The sequence below is a fragment of the Furipterus horrens genome, unplaced genomic scaffold (genome assembly GCF_987537825.1).
Source record: "Furipterus horrens unplaced genomic scaffold, mFurHor1.1.pri manual_scaffold_2, whole genome shotgun sequence".
NCBI lineage: Eukaryota > Metazoa > Chordata > Mammalia > Chiroptera > Furipteridae > Furipterus > Furipterus horrens.
Window position 1 is genome coordinate 211,976,748 of NW_028327172.1, and position 12,330 is coordinate 211,989,077.

The following is a 12,330-nucleotide window of genomic DNA, read 5'->3' on the forward strand; positions in this document are numbered from 1 at the left end:
CTAATTGCGTTAGGGCGGGGAAGCTAATCGCTCTCACTTTAGGGCAAATAAGATAAACACTTTAGGGTGGCAATTTCAGGATGGAAAAGATAATCACTTTAGGGTGGCAATTTCAGGGTGGGGAAGCTAAGACTATAAAACCAGTTTCCTTTGTCTACTTGGGGCGCATTCTCCTGGCTGTGAGGGTGCGCCCGGCTCTGCAGACTCGTGAATAAAGGCCTCGTTTTACTGCTCAAGTCCTGTGTCCCAGTTTTTATTGTGAGCATTTCTCACAATGTGACCCTTTCTATCACGAGGAGCTAAGTATTGGAAATCAGTGCCTTATTGCCTTTCGCTCGCAGAATGCTTCAGTTTTGAAGTAGTGTTTCTGAAATAACACTTTATACAACATTAGTTCTAGACGAGATCAGTCAATATTACCTTGGTCAAAGAAGTTTGGGAAATTTGGGGTTCAAACAGTCCAAAGAGTTCGTTGACTGCCTCTGAGCGTCACACGCTCAAGGGCATTGTCGCTTCCCGAAAGCGGAAGAGCTATGGCGGTTTCCAGGTTTTATTTGAACAGCAATTCATGAGACTGGTGTCCCAGAGAACTCGCTTCTGGGGATGCTATCCCAGAGTTACGAGGACACTTTATAATGATATCTCACGTGCCTGAATGTTTTAAACCTACTTTTAATAGCATAGATAAAACTGGAAGCCCAGATGACAGCCAAGGGCCATCACAGGTCAAGCAGTGACGCTACAGAGGAGCCATATGTAAAACAACGTTTCAGGAGCGATCAGAGTGAAGGACGGCATGTCTTGGAGAACATTCATGCCACTGCCAGGCCATGGAAACGGGAAATCCAGTTTTCTTAAAATCACTGAGTTCTCTGTGTTGGTTCTTAATGGTCAGGGAAATTCACATCCCCAAAGTGCCATAACCAAGTTTCAAATAATATTTTGCATTTGTACCATAGCTTCCATTAAAAAAAAACTTTTCATATTACCTTATTTAACCATGCCAGACTCATTGTAAGCTGTGACGGGTCTGGTTTTCACAGCTGTCGAGGTGACTTCAGAAGTCTCCTGCTTCATTCATTTTTGGTTTTGTCTGGAGCTATGCTTTAGGATTCAGGGAAACACATCCCCAGGCAATGAGGCAGAACTGTGGGCAGCTGGGAAATCGCAGCTCACACGCCAGCCTGGGGTTCTGCTACAAAGAAGGATTTTTTCTTTTCAAAGAAAGGCTCCTCCACGATTATAAAATTAACATGTTTTCTATGTTTGTGGAATCTACTGATCGCATGACAAAGTTCTCATGTACCCACTATAAAAAGACTGTAGGCATTATTTAGTTTTTTTGTTGTTACTAATGTACTTTTTCATGTTTGTTCCCCCTGATTAAAACACACACTCATTCTCACTGTAAAAAGTTTATACAAGACAGAAATATATAACATGGAAAGTGATAACTCTCTAAACTCATTGCTATTAATGGCTCTTAATAACTTGGTTTATATTTTTGTAGGTTTAATATGACTATGCATTTGCTATCAACCATATATGTATAAATGTTTCTCATGTTAATTTAAAAATAACATACTTACAGAAAATTGGACTAATCTCAAAACTGTGCCTTAGTGAAAAGGGACATACCTGTGTGACCACCACCCAAGTAAAAAACATAGCACAATCCCAGTACTCTGAAAGCTTCTCTTGTGCCCTGCTCTTCATCACTATCCTCCTCCTCCTCCTCAGAGGTAACCATTATTTTAATTTCTAATACTAGAGGGTATTTGGGAGAACTTTAAATAAATGAAATCGTGGGAGATACACTCATTTGTGTCTGGCTTCTTTCATTCCACATTACATTGGTGATATTTTTCCATATTGTAACATGTAGTGACTCATTCATTTTCATGGCTGCATCATATCCGATTGTGTGACTGGACCAGTCCTACTGTTGATGAACATTTGGATTGATCTCAGTTTTGAGGAGCTAGGAATAATGCTGTTGTGAACATTCTTGTGCTTGTCTTTGGATGTTATCGTGGTCGGATAGATACTAAGAAATGAAATTGTTGGACTAGAGCATATATCTAGCCCCAGTACATGATGCCAGAGAGGTTGCTGGGGCGGTTACAGAATTTATCCTCTTACCGGCAATGCATGGCAACTTGCATGGTTCCCCACTTCTAACACTTGGCAATGTCAGGCTCTGTAATTTTAGCCATTCTGGAGGGGATGCAGTGGTAGCTCATTGTGGTTTTCCTTTGCATTTACCTCCTTACTAACTTTTTTTGTGTTATTGGCTATTTTGTAGAATAGCCTCATGTCCAATAGTCTATTGGGTTGTGTTTGTTTTTATTTACATAAGTATATTTTCCAATTCTAAATACAAGTCCCTTGTGTGTTACATGTATTGAAAGTATCCTTTTCCACCATGCAGATTTTATTTTCTTAAAAATGTCTTTTGTTAGGCAGAACTCTAAAATTGTATTGTAACTCATTTAATCAACTGTAATTTTAAAGGTTGGTGTCTTTTGTGTCTTTTTAAAGAAATCTTCACTTACTCCAAACTCATGAAAATAGTCTCCTATGCTATCATTTTAAAAAAGATCTTATTTATTTTTTAAAAATACTAAAAAAAAAAATTATTTATTTTTAGAGAGGGGGAGGGAGAAAGAGAGGGAGAGAAACATCGAAGTGTGGTTGCCTCTCGCAGAACCCCCCCCACCCCCAGCTGGGGACCTGGCCCACAACCCAGGCCTGTGCCCCGACAAGGAATTATACCAGCCCTTTCGGTTCGCAGGCCAGTCAGTGCTCAAGTCCCTGAGGCACACCAGCCAGGGCAAAGGTTTCTTACTTTCTGACTTAGCTTTACAAAATGGCTGGACCTGATTTTTGAACATGATGTAAAGTCAAAGTCAAGATTCATTTTGTTCTAAATGACTATCCAAGTGGCCCAGGACTATTATAGAAAAGTGAGTCATTTTTTCACTGCTCTGGAGTGGCATCTTTATGACGAATAAAGAAAAAAAAAGGATATCTCTTGGAATTACAATGATATATATTGACTTTATATCCCACGTGTTTCTGATGGTCTTTTCTGTATTTTCTATCAAACTGTCTTTGGGTTAGTCTAGATATTGTCTTCTGATTTACCTTCTGCCTTATTATTTTTCTCTTCAATTGTGTCTAATCTGCTACTAAATGCACTCACTGGGCTAATTTCAATTCTTGAATTTTTTCATGATTTCCTCTTGATTCTTTTTTATATTTTCACCTTCCCTGACAGAATTCTCAATCGTGTGTCATACACGCCCTCAGACATACCAGCTGTGGGTATAGAAAACATACCCATGTTCTACAGGTGTGCCTCTGTGATGCACTTCCGCTGGCCATACTTCCCCTGCATTTTTAGTCACTCGAGTGACTAAAGTCTTGTTCCTCACACACCAAGGTTTCACTGAGTGCCAGATATTGATTATGGAAAGTGGTGGAGATTATTTGATACCCCTCTGGAGAGAATATAGCTTTGCTTTTGGTGGTTCACTCAGGGGCAGAGCAACCTTGGTTCATCCCACTTCAGTGAGGGGTTTAGATAACTCAAAACTTGACTTCAGTTCCTGTGGTGGGGACGCAGCTTTCAGGGTCTTAATCTGAAAAGCAGGGGTGGGTTTATGAATGTTCCTCTTCTGCTATGTGGCGTGAACTTCCAATGTTCGCCCCTTCTCCTCCCAGCTCTAGGAGACCATTAAAACCAGTCCTTGTCCTCTCTGTCTCTCAACCCTATTCCTGAATCAGCAGATACGTTCTAGGAAGAGGGGCCCTAAATGCTGGCTTCCAATCATTGGGCCTCCTTTGTCTTAGCCCATAATTCCTCATATATCATAGTTTGGCAACTCTCTGTTAACTTGAGACAGATTTTAAAAATATTATGTGCAGTTTTTCTAGTTTTCTCAATGAAAGTATGGGTCCTAACCATTTAATTTATCTTTGGTGGGAGCTTATAAGATCCTAGTCGTACTTTTTGCCACATGAATATCTAAAATTTTATGTATACAAATTATCAGTATTTAATTTTTGACTGAATTTCATACCATGATTAGATGAACTATTTCTACTTCAGGTTATAAATATTTACCCTTTTTTTTAGTTTCTTATGCCTTCCTCTAAGAATATAATTTTACTTTTATGTGAGTAACGAATGAGATAGACATTCTGTTTGAAAAATTAATGCCTAATGAGCAACACCACATTTTTCCTGTTGGTTAGAAGTGCCACATTTACTATCCACTTAATTTTTTCATATATTGGGACTCTTCTAAATTTTTCTTTTGAAGGAACCCATATATCTATTCCAATGCCTGTTCCACATAGTTTTAATTATGGTAGCTTAATAATACTTGAAAAAATCTGGAAATTATAGTCTTTTTTCAATATTAAAAAGAATTAGGCAGGTAACACTTATTTTTCTTTCAGATATTGCAATGGACTGAATTGTGTTCAAAATCTGTTTTAGTTAGCCTGTGCTGTCATAACAAGATTCTGGGTGGCTTAAATAACAGATGTCATGGTAACCCTCAACTTCTTCTCTTTTTTTTGGTATAGTATCCTTTGATGGAGCAGTTTGTAATTTTAATGCAGTTTTTATATTATCCTTTATGATTAACTCTGTCTTGTTCAAGAAATCCTTGAGTATCCCAAGATAAGAAAGGTAGTCATCACGAATAATTTAAATTTTTTCACATTTAGATTCTTAATTCCACTGAACTTTATTTTATATTTTTGTGTGTACATGTATGATGAAATGTAGAATTCCAATTTAATTTCTTCTCCTGTATGGTTTCCAGCAATGATCCTTTTCACCCTTTTATCTACTATCATATATACTCTGTCATATATCAAAGTTTCATGTATGTGGGAGCCCATTTTATGGCGCTCTAGTCTGTTATAATGGTCCATTTGTCCATTCCTGAAATAATAAATACACTATATCTTAATTATTTTAACTTTATGCTCAGTCTTGATATCTGGTAAAGCAAGTTATTTGCCCTTCTTTACCTGGAATATCTCCATTATTCTTCGATCTTTGCCTTTTATATGCATTATTTCAAATTCCATGAAAAATTATATTAGAATTGCATTGACTTCATATATCTTTTGGTAGAATTGCAATATTTTACAATATTGTGTTTCTATGCATGGACATGGGGCATCTCTCCATTTATTTAGTATTTGAACAAAATGTTCAGGTATTTTTAGTCTTCATCCCATCTATCATCTGCTTTTTATAAAAAAAATCTTTATCTGAATCTGAAATTTTTATGTTTGGTTTATGAAATTTCCATGTTTCTCCTTTTATTGGTAAAAAAATTACCAGAAACTTGGTGGATTCAAAGAACCTAAATTTATTCTCTCACCATTTTGGAGGGCAGAAGTCCTAAACCAGTGCTCATGAGACTGAAGTCCAGGTGTTGACAAGGCTGTGCCCTCCCTGGAGACTCCAGGGGGCAAATTAGCTCCTTGGCTCTTCCAGCTTCGAGTAGCTGTGAGCATTCCTTGGCTTGTCACTGCATCACTCCAGTCTCTGCTGCTGTGGTCACAATGGGTCACATTTAGTCCCCTCTAAGGATGCATATGACTGCATTTAGGGCCTGTCCTGATAATCCAGGATAATCTCTCCATCTCAAGATCCTGAATTGACTCACATCAGAAGGATGCTTTTTCCAAATAGGGTAGCGTTTACAGATTCCAGGAATTAGGGCCTGATATTTTGGGGGGTTATTATTTAGTCGACTGCACCTTTCCACCAAATTACAAGTTCCATGGGTGCAGAGCCCTTGCATATTTTGCTCACCTGCATGTGTGTCCTCATTGCTTAGAAGAGTTGTGAACAAGAATGCTTGGCACACAGTTGGCATTTACGTAATTTTGTCAAATCAATCATTAATATAATGAATCAATTTGAAGACCTCTATTATAATGGGGAAGTTCTGTTTTACTCCAGAAGACACACCTGATACCATTAGTTGGAATTTACAAAGGGAGACTTCAGCTCATCTCAGAAAGAATATTCTAATAACCGGGCCACTGTCCAAGTTGCTTCATGAGGGAATAAACTCCTTGAATCTGGATGTATTCCAATAAAATTTGGATTATCATATGTTACGGATTCCAGAAAAGATATTTTAAAATTAAGTGGGAAGTTGGTTTTACAGATAGTCAGGTTTATCTTGTGTAATTACTTTTACTTCTTCACATTTAAAGAACCCTAATTTCTTGTTTCTAGAATTCTTCTCTAAGCATTTTGTTAACTTATTAGTTTTAAGAACATGGGAAAAGATCCCCCTAGTTTATGGCCCTGTGTGGGCATTTCACAGAGGATCCACAGAGACATCTTTGTTTTCCATGGCTCAGCTCTATTTCTCGTTAGCATGGTAAAGCACCATACCAGAAGCTTTCAATGCTAGCCAACAAAGTATTCCATATAGAGGAATATTTATTTCTTTTCAATTTACAAATAGGGCTCCAAGTCTTCAAATCTAATTTTCAACCTGGAATATTGCCATAGGTGTGCAAAACATTGTATTGTCACCAGCTTAATGCAATTGGCTTTTTATTTCATGTAGTAACACTGTCACACGGATGAAACCGAATCCAAATAAATGATGTCTCTACATCAAGGCAGTTGTTTAGGAAATGAATGATTGGACAATGCAAAGTTTCCCTCTAGATTTTCCCTCCTATGAAACTACACATGAAAATCAGTCCCATTACTTTAGCTAAATGTAGGTTTTGGCCAAAATAGTTGTGCCAATTGAGATTTTTCTTTCTTTCTTTTTTTTTTTTTTGGTCTTCAAGTAATGGGATACATCACTAAAGTGCCTTAGTATTATTCCCCGTAGCAAGAAGCCTGGAAGGTAGCCTACGGAAGACTGAGCCGTCCAAACCTTGCACATCCTCATTCAGATAATGACATCCTTTTCTATTTCATTGGTCAGAACTGGATCAGACAGCCCTCTTCATTAAGGAAAAACAAGCCTCTGCACATTAACTTCCCTCATGGACAAAAAGGGGTTAAATCGGTCCTTATCAGATACCGATTCCTGAAACTAATATTTACAAAGTATTTTGCAAAGCCCTTTCACACGCCTTTTTCTTCTAATTCTCATGAACACGCCCAGTGATGTAGACAGTTGTTGTTGGTGGGAACTAGTATTAACTGCGTAACTACTATTGTGGACCAGCCCTATGTACAGATCAGGAGACTGAGTGTCCCTAGGAAACCTAAGGTAACATGGCCGGAGAGCTATGGTGTTCCAGCATGGGACAGATGCTGAGGGTGATCGGCACATTGGTTAATACTGAGTGCGTACTGTGTGCCAAGCTCGGTGCTGTGTGACTGGACATGGCTTAGGACACTTAATTCTCAACCCTGGGAAGGAAGTAGTACCGTGCCTCTCTTTCACAGGTAAGCGAACCGGGGCTCAAGGTCTCACGGTCGGTGAGGGCAGGTCTGAGGTTGGGAACTCCGCGGCTGGCTCCTGGCTGGCCACTTCCTGCTCTCCACTGCTTTCCCGTTCCAACTCGCATTCTATAAAGGACACCGCCTCGGAGCTCAGCTTCCGGTGACTTTCGCCTCCTCACCTGTAAAATGGGATAATTCAACCGCTTTTTAAAATTTAATTTAATTTAATTTTTTTAGGGTTACCACGAGTGAACATGATAATCCATGTCAAGAACTTAATAACGGGACAGATGTGGTAGGCCAGAATTATTACTGTGCATTTTATATCACCTTATTAACATTTATAATTTTGTCTTTTACCCACCCTACTGGATAGCAGTTCTCAAAATTTTGGGTTCAGGGCCCCTCCACAATATTAAGAATTACTGTGAACCCCCAAAAGCCTCTGTTTATTTCAGTTATAGCCATTACCACCGCCTTGATAGGAATACTAGGACATGTTTTAAACAATGATAAGCACATGCTCCCTTAGCTGCCAGTGATGACATACACCTCATGCATCCTTTGGAAGACTTCTCTATGCATACGAGAGAATGAACAAGAAAAAAGCAAAAAAAAAAAAAAAAAAGAAAAGGTGTATTATGATGAAAACAGTTTTGACTTCATCGAACCCCAGGGCTCCTCGGACCACGCTTTGGCAACTCCTGCTCTCGACCACGTGCTTGATGAATGAAATAGCCAATTGGGTGGGTCCAGCTCTCGGGCCCCGCCCCTGCGCGCGCCCCCTGGCAACCGCGTCCGGGGCGCCCCGAGACAGGCCCCGCCCCACCGTGCCCCAGTCCGCGCCCGGCTTCCATGGCAACCAGAGCGCGCATCCCCGGCGTCACCCCCACGGCCCCACGCCCCCGGGCCACACCATTCGCAAAGGGACCCGATCTGGCGGAGGCGTCTACAAGAGCATTGGACGGGCTGCCCGAGCGCCTACTAGGCGTCCACTTCTCCGCCTCGTTGGCAGGAGACGCTTCTTTGTTACCTCGCGCCTGCTGCCCCGGCGGGGGGAGCGCCGCGCCGCGCCGGCCCGCCTCGGACGCCTCCCCGGCCCCAGGCCCGGGAGTGGGCAGGCGCGCCAGGGCGGCGCGCGGTCGGCGCCGGTTGGAGCAGACGGGGGCGTGCGCGCCCTACGTAAAGGGAGGGGGCGGGCCGCGCGGGGGGCCGCGGGCGGGCCGGCAAGATGGCGTCCGGCGAGTGAGCTGTCCGGGCTTTCACCTGCGGCCGCGGAGGCACCCGGGCGGGGGCTTCCACCCGCCACCGCCGCCCGTCTTCCTCTCCCCGCCCCCGGAGCCTCCTCCTTCCCTTCCTCCCCCTGCCTTGGGGGGGCGGTGGGGGGAGGCGGACTCGGTTGCCCGGACACCATGTCGGACTCCGAGGACGAGAGCCAGGACAGGCAACTGAAAATCGTCGTGCTGGGGGACGGCACGTCCGGGAAGGTCAGTCCTCGAGCGGGCTCGCCGCACAGGCCTGCAGGACCGCGGCGCGGCCCCGGGGCTCCCCGCCTCCTCCCGCCGCCCGGCGTCGCCGCAGCGCCCGCGTCCCGGGGCCTCTGGGCCCACCCGGCTGGCCGTGCTCCGGGGCGGGACGCGGAGCAGGCGCTCGGGAAAGGCCGGCGAGAGCTGTCCAGCCCCCACCGACGTTAAAAAAAAAAAAGAAAAATGTCACTTTCCAAGTCCCTGACTGCATCGCGAATCCCTCCGTGCCCTTCGGGACCGGGGCCAGCATCGCCGCCCCAGGAAGCTTCCCAGGGACCTGCCGTGGCTTCTCCTCGGCGGTGGCCCAGGGGCACCCGTGGCCCGTTCGTCCCGCGCCCCCCCGTTTACGTTTCTGAGGTCCCCACCTCCCTGGGCGCCCCCGCGGGCTTGGCTGTGGCGTCAGCTCCCCTGGGGGAGCACTGACTTACGGGGCGGGTCCTTGGAGGGCACCTTGCTGACCTGTTGGTGCGTCCTCCGTCCGCGGGGGGTGGACAGGGGTCGCCGCAAAGCGGGAGGCGGGCACAGAGAGACCCACGCCACGTGGACACCCACAGGCGGCGTTCAGAGCGTGGGTGCGCGCAGCGAACGGTGGTTGCTGCGTCCCGGGCACCGCGCCTGTCCACCCTGGTCCCGGCCCTGCACCTGTCCGCACGGGCTTCGGGCGGATACCCGCCGGGCGCCGCTTCCGGGCCGGGTGCTGTCAGCCTGGCCCAGGGGACCCCTGCCTGGGAGGACAGGCGTGGGCGAGGGGTGGCTGAATGAATGGGAGTGCGTGCGCGCGTGCGTGCGTGGGAGGCAGTGCGTGCTAGGCTGCGGGGCTCCGGGAAGGGAGTAAACTGCCTGGTGTGTGCTCTTTGGAGAGCTCGGTCCGCAGGACCTGAAAGGGGTCGGTGACCCAGCCCCCACATAAAGTGCAGGGGCGCCTTCTTCACACCTGTCGCTTCTGCCAAAGGCTTCAGTCTGTCCCCTTTCTCCCCCCCCCGCCCGTTCCCAGCCAGCGCCCCCGGGCTGGTACTACCGATTTCCCGCTTTCCGCCCCTCCGCGCCGAGTCCCCGGCGCAGTTTGGACCCCGGTTTCCTTGGCGTCTCCCCTGGGGTCTGGCACAGCCCCGCTGCCCCTGTCTTTGGTTCTGAGATTTGAGTTTTCGAGGGCCCCTGGGAAACATGGCATGCGTGCGCAAACTTTGGAGCATTCTGTTAATTTCTTTCTTGCCTTCTGTATTTTATTACTGATTTTTGTTGCCGTTGCTGTTGCGGAGGAAAGACAACTTAGTGTGCTCTGATGACCCGTAAGCGTTTTGGAGAAGAGAAGAAGTTGGGATCACTTTTTCTTTATAAAGTATATGAATTTTTGTACACTTACAACAGTTTTTGAATGGCTGTATTGTTTTAAACCAATCCACATTGTTTCTAACACTCTTATTCAATAAAAATTTGTTACATTTCTAGTTTTATCATCAATCATTTTCTTTTGAATTGCCTTGTAATTTATTTCCTAAGTTTTTACAGTTACATAACAGTTTATTTCCTGTTGACAATTGTGACAATCTGTAACACTAATACACTTGTAAAAAGACAAAACTGCCCGTTATCCTACATTCTATAATTCTTTACACTTTTATTTCTCCCAGTATTTATTGGTTATCATACATCTATTAGTTGAAATTGGTTTATAATTCTGTATGTAGATTTTCCTCTTACTCTGTCATTTATTTGTCTTGCTGTTAGTGTGAATAATTATGGTTTTTCATCTCTGTTTAAAATTCTGTGTAGGACAAAGCATAATTTTTCCCTTTTGTATTGTTGAAGGACTGGCATTCTGTTTCAGAGGATAACAGTGATATTGTTTATGGTGTTTTGACTTAGCTTTCATCGTCTTGATTCATCTACTTTAAAACCTCAAAGACTTTTTCTGCCAGAAATTTTCAGATACAAGCATCAGAAATCTAACCTTTTATCATTATACATATATCAAACTTTTTTCTCCATGCCCCATTTAGCTCTCAGAATTATTGGCCGCTACCAACATTGCCATTCTGTTTCCTTTACTGGCCTTTTCTTTTACCAACTCAACCTCTCTTTCATTCTAATTTGTGTTCTGATTTGACTTTTTCTAGCACTCGTTTGTCCTGCTTGTTCTAACTCAGAGCATTTTGATACATACCGACAGAAGCAACAGATTCTTAAGATGACCACCAACAGTTTCTCCAAGAGAGATTTAGCTCCTCCCCCTACTAACACATGTTTCTACTTCTTTCCTGTTTTGATTCATACTTTTGATTTTATTACATATTTTAAAAGATTTTTTAAGGTAAAATATTTTTTATGATGTCTTTTCAGTGCTAGTAAGTGTAATATGGTTTAAAATTGTTAACAAAAAGTTCACCAAACAAACAAAATAAAAATAAGACTGAATCAGATAAAATGTTTCCGATATAGTAGGTAGTTCACTTTATAATTGTTTAAGAAGGATATTTATACAGTGGCATGTGAGAAATTATTGGATGTGAAAAATAGCACAACTACTACATAATTGAAGAGGAAGTCGTCCTCCTGATTTGGTTGATAACTTTAATTTTTATAGTAATTATAGTAAGGTGTCCAGAGATGATAGAAGAACTCATTTTAATATTTTGTGTTCCCAGTGACCTATATTTTTGGGATATACTTCTTTTCAGTTGAAACTCTAGCTTTATGTTTGCCTCAAAAGTATGAGGGTAGACATTTCTAAGAAAAGAACCATAGAATTCTTCTGAATATTCATTAATATAAAAATATTGAACTTTGAGAATCTTAAAAGTGAAAAATTACCTTAAATAACATGATCTGATGTTACGTATGCTCCGAGTTTTCTCTTTCACTTAAAATACCATTTTAGCCATCCAGATATGTATTAAACATTTTGAAACATCTGTAGTAGTGGTGATGATAGTTATCTCTCTCTAGAACTCTGAACCCTTCACAGATGATTTTGTGTTCTGGTTAAACAAGTTGAATGGCATACGTAAAGCTAAATGAAAAAAAAAAAGGTTTAAAAAGGTGTATTTACCTTTTTAATTATGATTTCTCAGTTTTTATAGTGTTGTTATATGCTTCAAGAAGCCAAATAAATGTTCATTTTGGTGTAGTGGACTTATTTCTCATTGTCTAGCAGAACATCTTTCTTGTAGTGCTCAATAGATATTTGACCAAGTGTCTTAGAAATTTATGAAAATGCTGAGTATTTAACTCATAAAATAATTGGAATTAGGGCATGCAAGTTGCCATTTGTGTGAAAAATAAAGGAATTTTAGGTGTTTTGGGGTAAAGAAATTGAAATCTGGTCTTTTTTTTTTCATTGCTCTACTT

General features: G+C 42.7%; 1 protein-coding gene and 1 long non-coding RNA gene across 3 annotated transcripts in view; one reads left to right on the plus strand and one right to left on the minus strand.

Moving 5' to 3' along the window:
• Window positions 1-5,376: 5,376 nt before the first annotated feature.
• On the minus strand, window positions 5,377-7,515 carry LOC150020351 (uncharacterized). The gene is made up of 2 exons (XR_016509126.1): window positions 7,442-7,515; window positions 5,377-5,581 (listed from the first exon to the last, which is right to left on the minus strand). It is a non-coding gene; the product is annotated as an uncharacterized LOC150020351 (long non-coding RNA).
• A 1,165-nt stretch (window positions 7,516-8,680) lies between these two features.
• The window catches only part of RAB28 (RAB28, member RAS oncogene family), a 73,369-nt gene continuing 69,719 nt past the window's right edge, over window positions 8,681-12,330 (plus strand). For both annotated transcript variants that reach the window (XM_090267068.1, XM_090267069.1), the window contains exon 1: window positions 8,681-8,943. In XM_090267068.1, the coding sequence (XP_090123194.1) occupies window positions 8,869-8,943 (75 nt within the window). In that variant the 5' untranslated portion in view covers window positions 8,681-8,868. The remainder of the gene's footprint in view (window positions 8,944-12,330) is intronic.